Source organism: Rhinoraja longicauda, chromosome 16 (genome assembly GCF_053455715.1).
Source record: "Rhinoraja longicauda isolate Sanriku21f chromosome 16, sRhiLon1.1, whole genome shotgun sequence".
Lineage (NCBI taxonomy): Eukaryota > Metazoa > Chordata > Chondrichthyes > Rajiformes > Arhynchobatidae > Rhinoraja > Rhinoraja longicauda.
In genome coordinates this window covers 22,661,790-22,682,619 of record NC_135968.1, presented here as the reverse complement: position 1 = coordinate 22,682,619, position 20,830 = coordinate 22,661,790, and the positions used below count along the sequence as shown (strand labels likewise).

Genomic DNA, 20,830 nt, shown 5'->3' with positions numbered 1-20,830 from the left:
ATGTAAAGAGGAAAAAAATAGTCAAGGCAAACGTGGGTCCCTTGAAGACAGAAGCAGGGGAATTTATTATGGGGAACAAGGAAAATGCAGACGAGTTGAACCGGTACTTTGGATCTGTCTTCACTAAGGAAGATACAAACAATCTCCCAGATGTTCTAGTGGCAAGAGATCCTAGGGTGACAGAGGAATTGAAGGAAATCCACATTAGGCAGGAAATGGTGTTGGGTAGACTGATGGGACTGAAGGCTGATAAATCCCCAGGGCCTGATGGTCTGCATCCCAGGGTGCTTAAGGAGGTGGTGCTAGAAATTGTGGACGCATTGGTGATCATTTTCCAATGTTCTATAGATTCAGGATCAGTTCCTGTGGATTGGAGAGTAGTAAATGTTGTCCCACTTTTTAAGAAAGGAGGGAGAGAGAAAACGGGAAATTATAGACCAGTTAGTCTGACATCAGTGGTGGGGAAGATGCTGGAGTCAATTATAAAAGACGAAATTGCGGAGCATTTGGATAGTAGTAACAGGATTGTTCCTGGTCAGCATGGATTTACGATGGGGAAATCATGCTTAACTAATCTTCCGCAATTCTTTAAGGATGTAACTAGGAAAATTGACAGGGGAGAGCGGGTGGATGTGGTGTACCTCGACTTTCAGAAAGCCTTCGACAAGGTCCCACATTGGAGATTAGTGGGCAAAATTAAAGCACACGGTATTGGGGGTAGGGTACTGACATGGATAGAAAATTGGTTGACAGACAGAAAGCAAAAAGTGGGGATAAATGGGTCCCTTTCAGAATGGCAGGCAGTGACTAGTGGGGTACCGCAAGGCTCGGTGCTGGGACCGCAGCTATTTACAATATACATTAATGACTTGGATGAAAGGATTAAAAGTACCATTAGCAAATTTGCAGATGATACAAAGCTGGGTGGTAGTGTGAACTGTGAGGAAGATGCTATGAGGTTGCAGGGTGACTTGGACAGGTTGTGTGAGTGGGCGGATGCATGGCAGATGCAGTTTAATGTGGATAAGTGTGAGGTTATCCACTTTGGTGGTAAGAATAGGAAGGCAGATTATTATCTGAATGGTGTCAAGTTAGGAAAAGGGGACGTACAACGAGATCTGGGTGTCCGAGTGCATCAGTCACTGAAAGGAAGCATGCAGGTACAGCAGGCAGTGAAGAAAGCCAATGGAATGTTGGCCTTCATAACAAGAGTTGAGTATAGGAGCAAAGAGGTCCTTCTGCAGTTGTACAGGGCCCTAGTGACTGTGTGCAGTTTTGGTCTCCAAATTTGAGGAAGGATATTCTTGCTATTGAGGGCGTGCAGCGTAGGTTTACTAGGTTAATTCCCGGAATGGCAGGACTGTCATATGTTGAAAGACTGGAGCGACTAGGCTTGTATACACTGGAATTTAGAAGGATGAGAGGGGATCTTATCGAAACGTATAACATTATTAAGGGGTTGGACACGTTAGAGGCAGGAAACATGTTCCCAATGATGGGGGAGTCCAGCACCAGGGGCCAAAGTTTGAGAATAAGGGGTGGGCCATTTAGAACGGAGATGAGGAAAAACTTTTTCAGTCAGGGAGTTGTGAATCTGTGGAATTCTCTGCCTCAGAAGGCAGTGGAGGCCAGTTCTCTGAATGCATTTAAGAGAGAGCTAGATAGAGCTCTTAAGGATAGCGGAGTCAGGGGATATGGGGAGAAGGCAGGAACGGGGCACTGATTGAGAATAATCAGCCATGATCACATTGAATGGTGGTGCTGGCTCGAAGGGCCGAATGGCCTCCTCCTGCACCTATTGTCTATTGAGGCAGCAGCACCCCGGCCTACCCACCATCACCTCCCTCTCCATCCTACTTCACCCTCTCCCCACACCCCCATCGCTCAGCTCCCACTCCCTCCCTCCACCACTCTCTCCTTCCCTCCACCACTCCCTCCACCACTCTCTCCCTCCTTCCCTCCCTCCTTCCCTCCCTCCTTCCTTCCCTCCTTCCTTCCCTCCCTCCTTCCCTCCCTCCTTCCCTCCCTCCTTCCCTCCCTCCTTCCCTCCCTCCACCACTCTCTCCCTCCCTCCATCACTCCCTCCCTCCATCCCTCCACCACTCTCTCCTTCACTCCATCCCTCGTTTATATGTTTTTATTTTTTACGTTTATGTTTTTTATTTTGTATACGTTTATTGTTGCATGTTTATAGCCCAACAGCGGCGGTTGGTGCAGTATCAACAAGACAAGACTCTCCCTCCACCACTCTCTCCTACCTTCCTCCCCTCCCTCTACCACCACTCTCTCCCTCCTCCCCTCCACCACTCTCTCCTACCTTCCTTCCCTCTACCACCACTCTCTCCTACCTTCCCTCTACCACCCTCCCCTCCACACACTCAGGCCTCCCCCCAGCGCCCAGCCAGGCCTCGCACCTGTTTAATGTACATTTCTGCGGGCGGACCCCTCGGCCGCGACACCGCCACCAGTTGACAACGGGCTTGGCCAGAGGAGGCGGCGGCGGCTGCTCTTTCACCGCCAGCAAAGCTGCTCGTTGATGAACAATCAGCGTCGAGAGGGATTGAAAACAAAATTCAAAACCCAGAAACTCTGCGCGAGCGAGAAGAAGAAGATGGCGGCGGCGGCGGCGGCCCCGGGCCCCGGGACTGCGGGGGAGGGGGGGGAAGCAGAACACTGGCAGCGCGATGCCGAGGTTAGAACTGGAACACGAGCACCAATTCACCAAGATTCCTTATTGGATTTAAAGATTAACATTTAATTTTAAAGCGATCATTTGATTTAAGAAAAAAAAAGACCTCCTTTCCTTCCGTTATATATCCAGTCCCCCCCGTTTGTCATTGGTTTGGTCAAGTGAGGTCAAAGATTCGGCGCCAAATAGGGTTTCGACGACTGCGCCTGCGCAATCCATTAAAGGCGCATTTGTTTTGTAAACGTCATCGGATTATTTGCCCGCCGGCTTTTTTTTGGGTTCATAAAGGTTTCAAAGGTCTTTTATTGTCACGTGTATAATTAAGGCACAGTGATATTCAAGACTTTGCTGGAAGTCTTACCACCATCCATTTTTTTTCACTGTTTTTGAGAATATTTTTGGATATTGTTGTAGGCTTTCAATGTATAAACTCAGTGACGCATTAATGAGTTAAGCATGAAGATTCAAGGAACTGCAGATGCTGGAATCTTGAGCAAAACACAAAATGCAGGAGAAATTCAGCAAGTCAGGCAGCATCTGTGGAGGGAATGGACAGGCGACGTTTCAGGTCGGGACCCTTCTTCAGACTGATCTTGATCTGTCAGTCTGAAGAAGGGTCCCAACCCGAAACGTTGCCTCTATTCCCTCCACAGATGCTGCCTGACTTGCTAAGTTGCTCCAGCTCTTTTTGTTTTGCCCAATTAATGACTGGGTGCAATTAGCACAAACCTAGTCCAGCGATTGTTGTGCATCATAATGATCCTATCATTGCTCCAAACCACAAACTTTGTCATTGCTGTTTGAGTAACGCTTTCAACTTCTATTCCACAATTCCCATATCTGCAGTATTGTATTGATGTGTTGTACTGAAATTCTTATGTTGCATTTGTGCAATCAAATTTATTTTGTAGGCACTAATTTCCACCATACAACAGCAACTTTACAAGAATTATTTCCAAAACGTGTCTTATGTCAGCCAACCCAACAAGAGATGGGGCGATGAAAGAATAGCCATCGCCTTGATATTCATATATGATAACCATGTGAGAGTTAGTGTGAAGGAGATCTTTGAAAGTATTTAGAGCCTCAATGCCCTGCATAGATGCCAGAAAGAGCACAGTGCCTCACAAACTCCTACTCACCAGCCCCATTTCTGAAGAAGAGTCTGGTGTTACCCCGTCAACCTTATTACAAGTGGCAATGACCCTTACCGACTTCCACAGATGCAATGTTGAAACCATCCTGTAGGGATGCATCACGGCCTGGTTTTGCAACTGGTCTGCCCAAGACCATAAGAAATTATGGATGTAGCCCAATCCATTACACAAACCAGCCTTCCCCCATCGATTCCATCTACACTCTGTGCTGACTCGGGAAAGTAACCAAGGACAATTTTCCTGTTAACAGCTGGGAAGAAACTCTCCCTGAATCTGGAGGGATGTGTTTTTACACTTTTGTACCTCTTGCCTGATGGGAGAGGGCAAAAGAAGCAAGATCTGCCTACTGCAGTTTTTCCCTTGCCACATTCCCCAACTGCAACTCCAACCGAACAAACCTGCAACCAGATTGTCAACCATCCGGCAATCCAGCCCACTTGCAGAGGTGGAAAAATAATTGTTAAAACATTATGAGTTCCTTTTCGAAGTTTACCTTCCACCTTCAACTTTCAGCAGCCATATTTGCTGGTCGGTATTTTGCTGTGCAGTGCAGTGCACCTCGACAGTGGAGTGGGCCACTGGAGACCCTGCAGCAGCCTGAGGTTTGGCTGGATCGGGTGCCGCTCCATGAGGCTCCGCGCACTGACCGGACAAGACCTGCAGCTGCATGGTACAGTAGATCAACAATGGAGGACACGAACAGCAATGTTTGGTCAGGCCGACCCTGCAACTCCACGAGACGATGAGCCTTATGGCCAGGTTAAGAACTCTGCACAATAACTGGGATTTGAAAATGGTGCCAAACATGGCGACTCTTGTACAATGTCTCACTGTACTATTCCTATACACGTTTGCTGAATCTAAGATGTGCTTATTTTTTTAACTACTTTTACTGAATTGTATGCAAAAGAAAATCACTGTACCTCGGTACATGTGACAAAAAAATACCATGATCCATTGGACTACCTGAGACGTAAAAACCACAGCTGTGTGCTGCACTATTTATGAACTCATGATTTTTATAATATTGCGGTCACATTTAAATCTGGAAAATACTATGCGGGGCAAATTGCCTTTCATACTCTTTGTTGCTGGGGCATGATTCATTTTACAATAACAGGTTAATCAGAATTTGAAAGACCAATTCATCCATCAAGATTCCAGGAATTTATGTCTAGTGTTTATTAATGATGGAAAAAATATTCATAATGCAAAAGTACATCAATGTTTTGAATTATGCATCCAAATTACTCATGCCGTTCAGGGACTGCAGTGCTTTTGAGTCCAGCTTTAGAAAACTACAGCGACTTTAGTTTATTCACATACTGGCCTTAGCCAATGCTGAACTGAGATAGCCATTATCATAATTATAGGACAATCAACATGTTGAAAGAAATTACTTCACATCCTCAGGACATTCCTAAGCAATTAAAGCTAATGCAATACCTTTGAAGTGTAGTCACTGTTAACATTTAACAGGGTTAGCTACTTAAGTGCGATAGCTGCAAGATATCAGATGCTGTGTATTATGCGGCAAGTGACTCACCTTCCGATTCCTCAAAGTCTCTCCACCACATAAACTACACAAAAAAGTCAAGAGGGTGATGGAATATTCCACTTTCCCTCATCAAGACAAAGCAGTTTAAGGTTGACGGGGTAACACCAGACTCTTCTTCAGAAATGGGGCTGGTGAGTAGGAGTTTGTGAGGCACTGTGCTCTTTCTGGCATCTATGCAGGGCATTGAGGCTCTAAATACTTTCAAAGATCTCCTTCACACTAACTCTCACATGGTTATCATATATGAATATCAAGGCGATGGCTATTCTTTCATCGCCCCATCTCTTGTTGGGTTGGCTGACATAAGACACGTTTTGGAAATAATTCTTGTAAAGTTGCTGTTGTATGGTGGAAATTAGTGACATTTTGGGTCAGGACCCTTCTTCAGACTGATGGAGAAGGGGGGGAGAGAAAGCTGGAAAAGAGAGGCATGGATAGGGCAAAGCCTGGCAAGTGAGTGGGAGAGCATCAGGTATCACAGAGGAGCAGGGAGAGAGGGTCTCACAGAACTCCCGTCGGAGAGAGGTGGAGAACATCTTCAAAGTTGACATACTTAAGAGATTTCACAGCGGAGCAGTAAAATGGAGCCACAAGAAACTACAGTTGCTACAAAGACGTATTGTTTGTAGGTTGATTGGCCAGGCTAAAAAAATAGTAAATTGACCCTAGTGTGTAGGATAGTGTTGCACTATGGCCCCTGGAGGCACTCTGTTTCGTCCCATTCGTTGCATGATCTGTAAGGGGTGGAATGACAAATAAACTAAGCTTCGAGAGACTAATCAAGAACCACATCTGTGCCCTCCTTCCTCGCAACGTGGACCCACTATAGTTCGCATACCGTCCAAACAGATCCACGGATGATGCGGTCTCCCAGGTTCTGCACACCGCTCTCTCTCATCTGGACAACCAGAAGGGGGGCTATGTGAGGATGCTGTTCATTGACTTTAGTTCAGCTTTCAATACCATAGTCCCCACCAGACTTGCTGAGAAGCTGCTGGAACTGGGGCTTAACACTCCTCTGTGTGCCTGGGTCCTGGACTTTCTCACCGCCAGGCCCCAAGTGGTCAGGATGGGGGAACACACATCTACCCCCTCACCCTGAACACAGGATCCCCCCAGGGTTGTGACCTTAGCCCCCTACTGTACTCCCTGTACACACATGGCTGTGTGGCCAGGTTCAGCTCAAACTCCATCATCAAGTTTGCTGATGACACTGTGGTGGTGGGCCGGATCTCCGACAACGATGAGAAGGCCTACCAGGAGGAGGTGGCTGATCTGGCACTCTGGTGTCGGGACAATAGCCTCCTCTTGAATGTCAAAAAAACTAAGGAGCTGATTGTGGACTTTAGGAGGGCTCAACATCCAAGGACGTACACGCCACTGGAAATAAATGGGTCTACTGTGGATAGGGTGAGCAGCTTTAAATACCTGGGGGTCCATATCAAAGAGGATCTGACATGGACAACACACATTGCCGCACTGGTGGGTAAGGCAAGGCAGCGCCTTTACCACCTTAGACAGCTGAGGAAATTCAGAGTGTCTCTGAGGATCCTTCAATGCTTCTACTCTGGGGCTGTAGAGAGCATCCTGTCTGGCAACATCACAGTCATTTGGGAACAGCAACAACATTTGGGAACAGCTCTGCCCAGGACAGGAAGGCCCTGCAGAGAGTAGTGCGTTCGGCAGAACGCACCATGGGAACTGCACTCGCCCCCCTGCAGGAACTATACATCAGGAGGTGCAGATCAAGAGCAAGCAAGATTATGAGGGACCCCTACCACTCCAGCAATGGACTGTTCCAGCAGCTACGGTCAGGCAAACGCCTCCGCTGTCATGCTGTGAAAACGGAGAGGATGAGATGGAGTTTCTTCCCACAGGCCATCAGGACTGTTAACCACTATAACTCCAGGGGCTAAATTTTCTTTTCTGTATTAATTTTAATTTATATGCTGTAATTGTAAAAAGAAATTGCACAATCTGCAGGCATTGCCACTTTCATTTTAACTGCACATCGTGTATGTGTATGTGACACATAAACTTGACTTGACTTGATAAACTTGACTTGACTAAACTAAACTAAAGTCTAAATCTGTCAGTTCCCCAGAACACTTACATCTGAAATCCCTCACCCTTGAACATAATCAATGGCTCATCAACCAAAGCTCTCGGCAATAGAGAATTCCAAAGATTTATTACCTCTGAAAAATAAAATCCTCCCCATTGGGGTAGCGCTTTATTCTGAAGTAACACTGCCCTGGTTCTTGGTTCTCCACATGAAAGAGTTGAGGTGATCCAGTGAGAAGCAGCACTGTGTCCATTTACAGGACAATGCGAATGCAGATAGCAAAGTGATCGCATAAAGTGGTGGGTTTTGATCTGAAAAAAAGACAATAGAGTGAAGTTCAAAGGAAAATTATCCACAGTGAGACAACAAACACAGAGGAAGACATGAATAGAATCTAATGAAGGACTGCCTGTAGGACAAATTGTATTAATAAACAACATGGAAAGGAAATTTATAAATTAATTCCCACGATCACATTTCTATTCCGCATAGGAAATTGATAAGACTTTTCGAAGTTCTTTTCGTAACTTTAAATTTAGAGTTCATGTGTACAAAAACCCCAACTATTCAGCAGCTGGTTACTCTAAGTTCAAGTAATTTAATCAGGAGCATGGTTAGGAATTTAACTTTGCTTGTTTTCAGAGGGACATGCACACGCAAAAATGGTACAAATCAAAAGTCTGCAACACTAACCTTTCATCTTTCTTTCAGATAATTATAGGATGGACATTCCACGGGTTATTTACCTCTCCCACCCAATTCCCCCATCACCCACTTGCCCTGCCTAAACCCATGCAGTTAATCACTTCTTTAGAGAGTTGGTCAAAACAATGTATTTTCAGGAGGATTGTGGAAGGTGAGGCATCGAGGTTCTGGGGATTTGTGGGGTTCAGTCCCTTGAAGGCATAGCCACAGTGGCAGAGTAAAAGGTTTGCCTGAGGCAGTGGAACAGAGTTAAAATACATAGATGACTCTATGTCGTAGATAGACATAAAGTGCTGGAGTAACTCAGCGGGTTAGGCAGCATCTCTGGTGAAAAAAGGATGGGTCGGGACCTTTCTTCAGACTGAAAGCAGAGGGGAGGGAACTGGGGGTAGGAAAAGGTCAGAAGGAAGCAGGGCCGGCAACAGATGACCAAGGAAGGGTGGAGCCCATAATGGCCCATTGTTGGCTGGGGAAGAGATTATATCGTTCTGTGTTCAAAGAAACACGTGGTGAGATGATGCATCCAGCCCTCATAAATTAACCAATGTACTCCCAGTGTCTATGATCTCAATAACTATGGTTTGCCATAGTTAGTCACTTGCAATGTGATAGTTTTTTAGTATCCCATGTCATTCCTACCCAATGTTCCTTACTAATCCTTGACCAATTCCAACAATTCAATAAATTATTTTGAGAATGCTATTTTTTTCTCATGGAATATATCGCATTTCACTATATCACATCCACTTTCCAGTTAATTATCTGATTAATTAAATGTGTAGTCCTGTTTAGGGAAAAAAAAAAAACCATTCGGTGCAATGATGCAGATTGATTTCTGCTGTAAATCATGCCCACCATTATTTATCTTATGTTATCCCATACTAACTTCCCTGGTAACTTCCACTTAATGTAACAAAGTTGAGAAGATGATAAACATGTTTAAAAGTCCATCCTTTTGTGACCTACGAGAAACAACAGACTAAAGAATCCATTCTTGACAGGGACAACTTTAATTGAATGTATGTTGTACCAATCTGCTTCCTTTTGATGATAATCAGATCACAGAAATGAAATTATGTGAGTGATGATCTTGTTAAATGCTTTTGAACTTAGCAGGCCAGTTGTCCTCAATCATTTCCAACCTCTAATCGACTGTTCTCATCATCTCTCTTAGTATATCTTGAATAACATATTTATTGAACAGTTTACTGTTCTTGAGCATCTTGCATGTTGAATGGGATGCTTTTGCTATTCATTTATATGGAATTGAAAGAGTCATGATGTTTACTGAGAAGGAAGAAGAACTTGTTCCATTCATCTGCCTATTTATTTATTCACATACCCGTGATATAACTGGAAAGTCCACAGTAAATCCCCGCGACTATTTTTCCCTTGCGCTGACTACCTTGCTCGATGAGTTCAGTTTCGATTAGTTTCATTTAGTTTACTATTGTTACGTGTACCGAGATACAGTGAAAAGCTTTTGTTGGCATGCTATCCAGTCAAAGAGAAGACTGGACACAAAATGCTGGAGTAATTCAGCAGGACAGGACAGGCAGCATCTCTGAAGAGAAGGAATGGGTGACGTTTCAGGTTGGGACCCTTCTTCAGACTGGTAGGGATAAGGGAAACGAGAGATATAGACGATGATGTAGAGATATAAAGAACAATGAATGAAAGATATGCAAAAAGATAACGATGATAAAGGAAACCGGCCATTGTTAGCTGTTTGTAGGGTTAAAACGAGAAGCTAGTGTGACTTGGGTGGGGGAGGGATAGAGTGGCAATGCTGGGTCTACCTGAAGTGAGAGAAATCAATATTCATACCATTGGTCTGTCAGCTGCCCAAGCAAAATATGAGATGCTGTTCCTGCCATTGGCGTTTAGCCTCACTCTGACAATGGAGGAGATCGAGGACAGAAAGGTCTGCAGGCCGATTAGTTGAATGTCTGTCATTCAAAATTGTTATTAATTATCAAGGAGGAAATAGCAGACATTTGTAAAGTATAATTTGATCAAATAGAGTCAGAATAACACCATGGGGAGGAAATCGCATCCACCATGTTTATTAAAGAGCTTTGCGGAAGTATCAGTTTGAGTGGCAGGTTTTTAATTTAATTTATGTTGAATTGTTGCATGCCATGATTTATGTCTCTGGTGTCTGTAGTCTAGTGGCATCACCACCTTACTACAATAGCTCCGATTCCAGGTTTCCATTCATGTCTGGGCTGATGTGGGCTGAGGGGGTGTCTGGCGATGATATGGAGTGTTTGGGTGCAGGTGGGGGGCTAACACATCAATAATGATGCCAAAGAGGCAATCTGACAATGCCAAGGTAACTGTGGAGATGGGGAAATAGAAAGAGAGAAAGAGAGAAAGTTGGGTGTTCGTGAAAATATTGTTCTGCGTACTGTTGACAAAGAGAGAGAGATGACGAGAACCAGAGAGAGAGAGAGAGAGAGAGAGAGAGAGATTAAGAGAAACAGGGAGAGAGAGAGAGAGATGAAGAGAGAGAGAGAGAGAGAGAGAGAGAGAGAGAGAGAGAGAGAGAGAGAGAGAGAGAGAGAGAGAGAGAGAGAGAGAGAGAGAGAGAGAGAGAGAGAGAGAGATGAAGAGAGAAAGAGAGAGAGAGAGATGGAGAGAGATGAAGAGAGAAAGAGGGAGAGAGAGGAGAGAGAGAGGGGGAGAGAGAGAGAGAGAGAGAGAGAGAGAGAGAGAGAGAGAGAGCGAGAGAGAGAGAGAGATGAAGAGGGAGAGAGATGAAGAGGGAGAGATGAAAAGAGAGAGATGAAGAGAGAGAGATGAAGAGAGAGAGAGAGAGAGAGAGAGAGAGAGAGAGAGAGAGAGAGAGAGAGAGAGAGAGAGAGAGAGAGAGGGGGAGAGAGAGAGAGAGAGAGAGAGAGAGAGAGAGAGAGAGAGAGAGAGAGAGAGAGAGAGAGGAGAGAGAGAGAGAGAGAGAGAGAGAGAGAGAGAGAGAGAGAGAGAGAGAAGAGAAAGAGAAAGAAAGAGAGAGAGAGAAAGAGAGAGAGAGAAAGAGAGAGAGAAAGAGAAGGAAGAGAGAAAGAGAGAGAGAGAGAGAGAGAGAGATGTGTTGGATTAGCCAATAAGCTCAAAAATTTACCCATTATTTCTTTCCATCAAACCCTTGTCATTTCCTTTGATAAATACATTGACCAGATTTGGACGGTCAGTTAAAACTCATGTTTCACGCAAGTTTGATATTGTATTTAAAATAGTTTTAGATAGGCATACCGATATGCAGGGAATGGAGGAATATAGGCAGGCAGATATGTGATGATCTTGGCACCATGTTCGGCACAGACTTTGTGGGCGAAAGGAACTGTTCCTGTGCTGCATTGTTCTATGTTCTGTGTTCTATGTTCCACATTCCACATCATTATTTTGTAGATCTTCTCCTATAAACAAAGTCCTGTTTTGCTTTAACAACCATTGACATTTAATTTACCGACTTCAGCATTCTTGAAACTCTCACACTTAGGCCTTTTTCCCTTTTTAAATTAAATGCCCTTTACAGTATAATCAAATTTGCTATTTTCAGCGTTAAATTCTTTACTATATTTCTGCATTTTAAATGTCACACACAATACATCTGTTTAATTATTATGTCTCTGTAAACTCTTCAAAAAGTATTCTTTTCCTCAGGGAACTCTGTTCACTGAGACCTTTTGGTGTCATTCACATTCACATTTTCCGCTCACAGCCCCTTCCATGAAGTTCTTCATAATGCATAGGAAGTAACTGCAGGTGCTGGTTTACACCGAAGAAAGACACAAAATGCTGGAGTAATTCAGCGGGACAGACAGCATCTCTGGATAGAAGAAATGGGTGACGTTTCGTGTCGAGACCCTTCTTCAGACAGTCTGAAGGAGGATCTCGACCCGAAAAGTCATCCATTCCTTCTATCTAGAGATGCCGTCTGTCCCACTGAATTACTCCAGCATTTTGTGTCTAAGATCTTCATAATTGCTGGGGAACAGAGAGACCCAAGCAAGACATATCAATGAAATTATTTCATTATTTGGTTATATCAAATTGTACGTATTTTGCAACATGGCAAAGAAATTTGCAATGAGTGATGACTTCAAATTTGAGATCACTCGGATATTATAAAGGGTTTCAACAACTCAAATTTCCTCTGTCCTAGTTCAATCATTTGCAAGTGTGAATGTAACTGATTAAGAGGTACTTTGGAGTATTTTCTGAAGGCTACACTTGTAAAGACTGTCTGTAAATGAACCTAACAATCAGGAGCTGGCAGTGTAGTTACTGCTAATTCAACAACAACAATCTGCATTTATCTCCCACCCTCCAAGTAAGATCAGTGAAGGGCCAAATGACTTCCTCCTGCACCTATTTTCTATGTTTCTATATATTTGCCAAGATGATGCAAAAATTAAATTTAACAAATTAGATGACACATGAAAGAAGAATCTCTTCAATGGAGTTAGCATAGATGTTGCATAAAACATTCGGGTGGCACAGTAGCACAGTGGCACAGTGGCACAGTGGCACAGTGGCACAGCAGTAGAGCTACTGACTCACAGCACCAGAGACCTGGATTCGATCCTGACTGCGGGTGCTGTCTGTGCGGAGTTTGTACATTCTCCCCTGTGACCACGTTATTTTTTTCCCGGGTGCTCCGGTTTCCTCCCACACTCCAAAGATGTGCATATGGCGAGTCGTAGGCGAAGTGCGTTGAGGTAGACGTTTATTGTAAGATTAACAACCGTGACAACCAACGCACCAAACGACAGACAACCATAAATCTTACTGTCTCTCTCGGAGTTCTAAACCAGACTGCTCTGTACCTTTACCTGCGCACCACCTCACCTCTTCTACCAATCAGAGGGTTCGATGGTCTGGACCAATCCCTGTGCCCCTACATGACCACCCCCCCAGAACCCTCGGTGCGGTACCGGGCAGGTGCCCGGACCACCCGACCAGAGCAGGTGCGGAGAGGAGAGGGAGGCCCCACCGGGGGTGGGGACGGGGAAGCCAGCACCGCGGGAGGAGGGGGAACTGACGGAGCCGGAGGCGGCAGTGGCAAGGCGACTGGGGGAAGAGGAGTCCCGAACGGGGGCAGCGAGAGGGAAAACTGCTGTACGGGAGCCGCGGCCGGAGGTCGGCCCCGGCGAGGAGGTTGAGCCGCTGTGACGGGCTGGTCTGGATCCAAATAGGCAGGCTTGAGGCGGGACACCGAGACGACCTCTTGTCGTGTGCCCACTTCTAACGTGAAGGTGACTGTGCCTTTCTTTACTACCCTGAACGGACCCTGGTAAACCGGCCGGAACGGGGGACGGTGGGCATCGATGCGCTGGAACACAAACTCGCAGTCGCCCAAGGCCGGCGGGACATGTGAAGGGGGATCCCCGTGACGAGAAGCAGGGACCGGGGCCAGGGACCCCACCCGCGCTCGGAGTGAAGCTAAGAGTGCTGGCATGGAGGGAGGGGGGGGGTAGAACATTGAGGGAGAACGTCGCCTGGTACCCGCAGGGGCGAGCCATAGACCAGGTCTGCCGAGGAAGCTCCGAGATCGTGCTTCGGAGCCGTGCGGATACCCAGGAGAACCCATGGGAGCTGGTCGGCCCAGTCGGGGCCGGACAGGCGGGCAGTGAGGGATGCTTTAAGCTGCCTGTGGAACCGTTCCACCATCCCGTTGGCCTGGGGGTGATAGGCGGTGGTTTCTGTAATCGGGACCTGCACAGCTGAGTCAGAGCCACCCACAGGGACGAGGTGAATTGGGCGCCCCGGTCGGTAGTGATGACGTCCGGGACGCCGAAACGGGCAATCCAGTTTAGTGCCAGAGCCCGCGCGCAGGAGGCTGCTGAGATGTCGGACAACGGGAGCGCCTCTGGCCACCGGGTGAACCGCTCGACTACCGTGAGGAGGTGGGTGTAGCCCCTGGAGTGGAATAACGGGCCGACGAGATCCACATGGATGTGGAGGAATCGGACTGCGGGGACCGTGAACTGCTGGACGGGGGGCCGAGTGTGCCGGTGTACCTTGGAGGTTTGGCACGGAATGCAGGAGCGGGACCAGGCGGCCACCTTCCTCCGCAGCCCATGCCAGACAAAGCGAGCCGCAACCAGAGCCGAAGTGGCCCGGATGGACGGATGTGCCAGGCCGTGAATAGTATCGAAAACCTGGCGCCGCATGGAAGTGGGCACTACCGGGCGGGCGCGCGGCTGAGAAACATCGCACCAGAGTTTGGTACGCGTGGGACCACAGGCTACCTGTGCCAACCGCAACCCCGAGGTGGTGTCTCTGCTGGCGGGCCGACCACGGATCGGAAACCTTCAAAAAAGCAAACGTCAGTGGCTTGTGGTCAGTGAAAGCCACGAAAAAGCGACCCTCTAAAAAATAGCGAAAATGACGGATCGCCAGGTAGAGGGCCAGGAGTTCCCGATCAAAGGCACTGTAAGCTATTTCGGGGCGAGTGAGCTGGCGGCTGAAAAAGGCCAAAGGGTGCCAGAGGCCGTTAACCTGCTGTTCTAAGGCGCCCCCCACCGCCACGCCGGAGGCATCGACGGTGAGGGCGGTGGGAGCAGAGGAGCGCGGGTGGACGAGCATGGTGGCGTTCGCGAGGGCCAGCTTGGCCGCCGCGAAAGCCGCGTCGGCAGCAGGGGACCACACGAGCTCGGTGGGGTTACCCGCGAGGCATTGGAAAAGGGGGCGCATGATCCGGGCTGCCGCCGGGACGAATCGGTGGTAAAAATTCACCATGCCTACAAACTCTTGTAACCCTTTGATAGTGTCGGGGCGGGGGAAGGAGCGGATAGCAGCCACCTTCTCGGGCAAGGGAACGGCACCGGCCGGTGTGATCCGATGGCCCAGGAAATCTACTGAGGATAGTCCGAATTGGCATTTGGACGGGTGTAGGATCAGACCGTGGTCCTGCAACCTTTGGAATATGGAGCGCAGGTGGGACCGATGTTCGTGAGCCGACCGACTTGCCACGAGAATATCGTCCAGATATATGATCACAAAAGGCATACCCCGACCCACATGATCCATGAGGCGTTGGAACAAGCGCCTGGGCGGCGTTTTTGAGGCCGAAAGGCATCCGCAGCCACTCGAAAAGCCCGAACGGGGTGATCGTGGCGGTCTTAGGAATGTCTGTGGGGCGAACGGGGATCTGGTGATACCCTCGGACTAAGTCCAGTTTTGAGAATACCGTGGCACCCTCTAGGCTGGCAGAAAAATCCTGAATATGCGGGATCGGGTATCGGTCAGCCTTGGTGATGGCGTTCAGACGTCGGTAATCGCCACATGGTCTCCACCCCCAGATGCTTTTGGGACCATGTGTAACGGTGAGGCCCACGGGCTGTCTGACGGGCGTATGATCCCCAGCCGTTCCAAAGTGAGGAACTCTTCGCGAGCGACTGCCAGCTTATCAGGGGGTAGGCGTCGGGCTCGGGCGAAAACAGGCGGTCCCTCCGTAGGGATGAAGTGCACGACTCCTTGCTTGGCGGCAGGTGCGTCGAAACGCTGGACCAGGAGCTCCGGAAATTCAGCGAGTATCGCAGCAAACGGGTCGGAGGTTGTAGTGACGGCCTGGACGGTCGGGATGGATGACACGGAAACCGAAGGAGCAGGGGGGTCAACGCTACTGGACGACGGCTGCAGGCTCTTCCCGCGGACGTCAGGGATCAATGAAAAAGCCCAAAGGAAATCCGCTCCCAGGATTGCCTGGCCTACATCTGCGATGATGAAAGTTCCAGTTGTAGGTCCTGGAACCAAAGGACAGGGACATGTCCCGTGTTCCGTAGGTACGGACAGGGCTGCCGTTCATCGCAATGAGTGGGGGGCCGGTCTTACCTGATCGCGCTTCATGGCAGGATGGAGGCACAATGCTGACGATCGCCCCGGTGTCCACGAGGAAAACGGTACCTGTATGTTGCTCCGCAAGGTAGAGGCGATGGTTCTGGCCGATCGAGATTGCCTCTACATTTGATCGGCCGAGGCATTTCCCGACAATGTGCAGGGGCTTCTACAGTTGCGTGCCGCTGCTCCCCACCGTCTATGAAAGAAACATCAGCCGCGCTGGTGTGTTTCTATGTCGCGGGCCTGTTTCAAAATGGTCGCCGTCGACGTAGCAGCTTGGCGGGTTTTTTGAAAAGTGGCGGGCGGATGGGCGCCATCTTGGCCGCGCGGTCGGTCGCTCACCGGTGTGGAAACCCAATTTACTGAGCCGGGGCGCCTCGCCTTTGCGCGACCAGTGAGTCCGCCTTTTCTGCGAAATCCATCGGGTCCCCGAAAGTAACGTCTGCTAGGACTACGCGGACGTCCTCTGGTAGCTTCTCACGGAATGCCTCCTCGAACATGAGGCATTTGGTGTGTTCTCCCGCTAGAGTCATCATCTCCATCATGAGGACCGACGGCGGTCGGTCCCCGAGCTCAGGTAAGTGCAGGAGTGTGCTGGCCCGCTGTTGTTGGCTGCGGCTGAAGGTTTTCAGCAGCAGCGACTTGAGGCCCGCATACTTGCCGGTTTCTGGCGGGTCGGTGACGTACTGTGCGACCCGTGCGGACGTCTCCGATGGCAGGACGCTCAATAGATGGTAGAACCTGGTCTCGTCCTCCTGTACTCCCCGGAGGTGGAACTGTGCCTCCGCTTGGGCGAACCACAGGCGTGGTTGGTGGGCCCAGAACGGGGGCAGATGAACGCTGACTGCGTTCGGCGTCGATGCCTCCCGATGGGACATCTTGGTGATCTGTGATCACGTCGGGGTCACCACAATGGCTAGTCGTAGGCGAAGTGCGTTGAGGTAGACGTTTATTGTAAGATTAACAACCGTGACAACCAACGCACCAAACGACAGACAACCATAAATCTTACTGTCTCTCTCGGAGTTCTAAACCAGACTGCTCTGTACCTTTACCTGCGCACCACATCACCTCTTCTACCAATCAGAGGGTTCGATGGTCTGGACCAATCCCTGTGCCCCTACATGCAGATGAATTGGCCACTGTAAATATCCCCCTAGTGTGTAGGATGGGAAAGTGGGATAACATGTGTTTTACAAATCACTACTCTTTAGTTTAGCTTAGTCACATTTAGTAATACAAAAGCTTGTCACTGTTCCACGGTACACCTGACAATAAACTAAATTAAACTAAACTAAATTACACTAAATCAAACTGAACAAGAATGGAACTAAGGTCAAGGTGAGCAGCATAATCAAGTATCAGTCTCACCCTGGTCACTCCCTCTTCTCCCCTCTCATATTGGGCAAGTGGTACAGAAGTGTGGAAACTCGCACTTCCAGATTCAAAGACAGTTTCTTCCCATCTGTTATCAGGTAACTGAACCGTCCTCTCACCAACTAGAGAGCGGCCCTGACCTTCTATCTACCACGTCGGAAGCCTTCCAACCATCTTTAATTGGATTTTACTAGACTTTATCTTGCACTCAATGTTATGCCCTCATCCTGTATCTGTACTCTGTGGACGGTAATATTGTAATCATGTATTGGCTTCTCGCTGACTGGGTAGCACACAACAAAAATGCTTTTCACTGCACCTTGGTACAAGTGACCACAATAATAAATTAAACTAAACTAATGGTAGGGATGCAGCTTTTGCTTTTGCCTGGATGTATTTTAGTCACCCCGCAGTCAGGTAGTCGTTTCATTCCAAATGCCTACACACACTCATGACAAATGACTCGCATGATGGAAACCAGATAATTTTCTTTCTTCCATCATGGGGAGTGGGTGTTACTAACAAAGCTAGCATTTACAGGCCTAAATAATTGCAGCAATTGCCTAAAATTGCACAAGATTGTGAGTGATGGATCACTCTGATTACGCCTCTGCTGCCACAAAACAGTAGATTCAATCCCTTCAAAAGAAGAAACTGGCAAAAAGGATTTCTCTTTTGAATTTTCACTTGTTTAGTGGACTGCGGGAAGCCAAATGTCCTGATCATTCTGCCTAGCCACCAGGTGTAAAAATCTGACATCTTTCCTTTTTACTCATTGGTCCATAAGACATAGGAGCAGGCACATAGAATTAGGCATTTCTGCCCATCAAGTCTGCTCCACTATTCGATCATGAAAAATCTATTTTTCCCTCTCAATCCCATTCTCCTGCTTCCTCCCCATAACCATTGTTGCCTTGATTAATCAAGATTAATCTCTGCTTTAAAATTACCCAATCATTTGGCCTCCACCACAGTATGTGGCAATGAATTCCACAGATTAACCTGAAGGGGCTCCTTTCTAGGGGTACGTCCTTTTATTCTGAGGCTTTTCTCCCTTGGTCCGAGACTCTCCCACTACTGGAAACATCCTCTCCACATCCACTCTAACCAGGCCTTTCATTATCCAGTTCTTTCCTGGGTTTGAATACTCACCAACACCTAATCTTCAGCATGTCTGGTTACTTGTGAAGATGGAATTGTAGTGAGAAACACAACCTATACTGAGGGAGATTTGCAAATTATTGTGAAATCAAAGATGGGAAAAGCTTTTTTTCTGCACATCCAATGTTATTGGTATTATTGTTGGAATGTAAGCTCACCATGGTGGTTGGATCATTTGTTTCCCCATTCAACACCTCCTGCGCCTCACCTTCCCATTAATCTGAGTTACTCAACCATTTTGTGTCTTACCCGCTGAGTTACCCCAGCAATTTGTGTCTGACCCACTGAGTTACCCCAGCATTTAATTAACTCACTGAGTTACTCCAGCATTTTGTGCCCTCCAGATATGCTGCTTGACCCGCTGAGTTACTCCAACATTTTGTGTCTTTCTTTGGAGGCAATCAGTCTGAAGAAGGGTCCCAACCCGAAAAGTCACCTATCCATGTTCTCCAGAGATGCTGCCTGACCCGCTGAGTTACTCCAGCACTTTGTGTCTTTCCCTTCGTGAATCTGCTTAGTTTGCTGTTCACACGACCTCAGTGAGGAAATGGATCCATCACTCCCTATAAAAGTATAAACATGGGTGGATAATTTCCAATCATTGGTAATTAGCACTAAGGGTGTGTGCATTTAGGACTATGGACCACTATCTTTAATTTACATTTGCTACGTTCACCTCCACTTTGTCAATGACAACACAAATGCTAGCAATGCCCACTATCCAAAAAAAATTTACTATGTTTGATAATTTAATTTTAAACAAGATTTTACTTTTGAACTTTTTATTAATTGTTTAATTCAATAGATGGTGCAAAAATAACCTGAATCAGAAATGGTGCAAATCAATAAATGGTGCAAAAATAACCTGAATCAGAATAAACGAGAAGTGCCAAGAGGAGTTTTGAATTTTTTCGTTTTAGTTTAGTTTATTGTATTGTCATGTGTACTGAGATACACTGAAAAGCTGTTTGTTGCATGCTAATCAGTCAGCGGAAAGACAATACATGATTACAATCGAACCGTCCACAGTATAGTTTTGTTTATTTTAGTTTAGAGATACAGTGCAGAGACAGGTCCTTTGGCCCATTTAGTCCGTGCTGATCAGCGATCCTCGTACACGAGCACGATCCTACACACCAGGGACAATTTGCAATCTTTACCATGGCCAATTGACCTACAAACTGTACATTTTTGGAGTGTGGGAGGAAACCGGAGCACCCAGGGAAAACCGATGCGGTCACGGGGAGAACGTACAAACTCCGTACAGACAGCATCCGTAGTCAGGATCAAGCCCAGGTCTCTGAAGCTGCAAGACAGCAGCTCTACCGCTGCACCACCATGTCGCCCGCACAGTGTGCGGAATACATTATTACAAACAGCTATTGAAGGCAGTTCAATTGCATTTGGAAGTGCATGAATACTCAAAGGGGTGGAACAAAGAGGGGAATAATTCTAAGGTAGATAGCTCCAATGTTGATCTCATAATTGTACAGATAAGTGGGATGAAGTAACCTTTGACAGCTTTTAAACGTTTTGTAAGACAGAGAATGAATTGTCAACGAAGCATGAAATATGAAAGGTTGTGACACTTTGAATTGAAGATGAAGCAGCTTTGCAGGAATGCCACAAATGAACATTGAATCATTGGAAAAGGAAGTGGGCAGTTTCATGATTCATTTGGAAGCGGAGGGATATGGGTTTGGCTTTTGGGTGAGGTGTTGTTCAGAAAGGCTATTTTAAACAAAACATCTCCAACCAACTTCTTTGCGCGTAGAATGAGCATTTTCACTCGTTCTGACATAGTAGGGAGTTTATTAAATTGGTAAATTTTCTGGAAGGACCAAGGCAAATAGTGTAGAGAGAGAAAGGGTTGATAATTGTATGATGGAATATAATGTAAATTCCCAAGTTGTGATAAGCTGACAGTATTTTATAATGACTGGTTCAAGTATGTGCAACTAACCTAGAACAGATTTTAGAGCAGCCCACTATATCAATTCAATCATATCAGAAAAGGAATATATTGTACAAAGGTATGCTAGAAAATAATATCTTATAGTGTTTGAAAATATTGCAAGTAGGAGCAATGTAAAGTTAAACGTTCTAGATGTAGTTACAAAATAGCAAATGGACACAACGGGCTGGAGTAACTTAGGAGGTCAGGCAGCATCCCTGGGGAACATGGCTAGGTGAAGTTTCAAGTCAAGACCCTTCTTCAGGTGTAACCTGAAACATCACCTATCCATTTTCTCCAGTGATGCTACCTGACTGGC

General features: G+C 46.9%; 1 protein-coding gene across 1 annotated transcript in view; it reads right to left on the bottom strand.

Annotated features, from left to right (window-relative positions):
- smc3 (structural maintenance of chromosomes 3) overlaps positions 1 to 2,626 on the bottom strand; it is a 57,052-nt gene extending 54,426 nt beyond the window's left edge. Inside the window, exon 1 of the mRNA XM_078413411.1 lies at positions 2,415 to 2,626. Coding sequence (XP_078269537.1) covers positions 2,415 to 2,429 — 15 coding nt within the window. The 5' untranslated portion in view covers positions 2,430 to 2,626. The remainder of the gene's footprint in view (positions 1 to 2,414) is intronic.
- Positions 2,627 to 20,830: the final 18,204 nt, after the last annotated feature.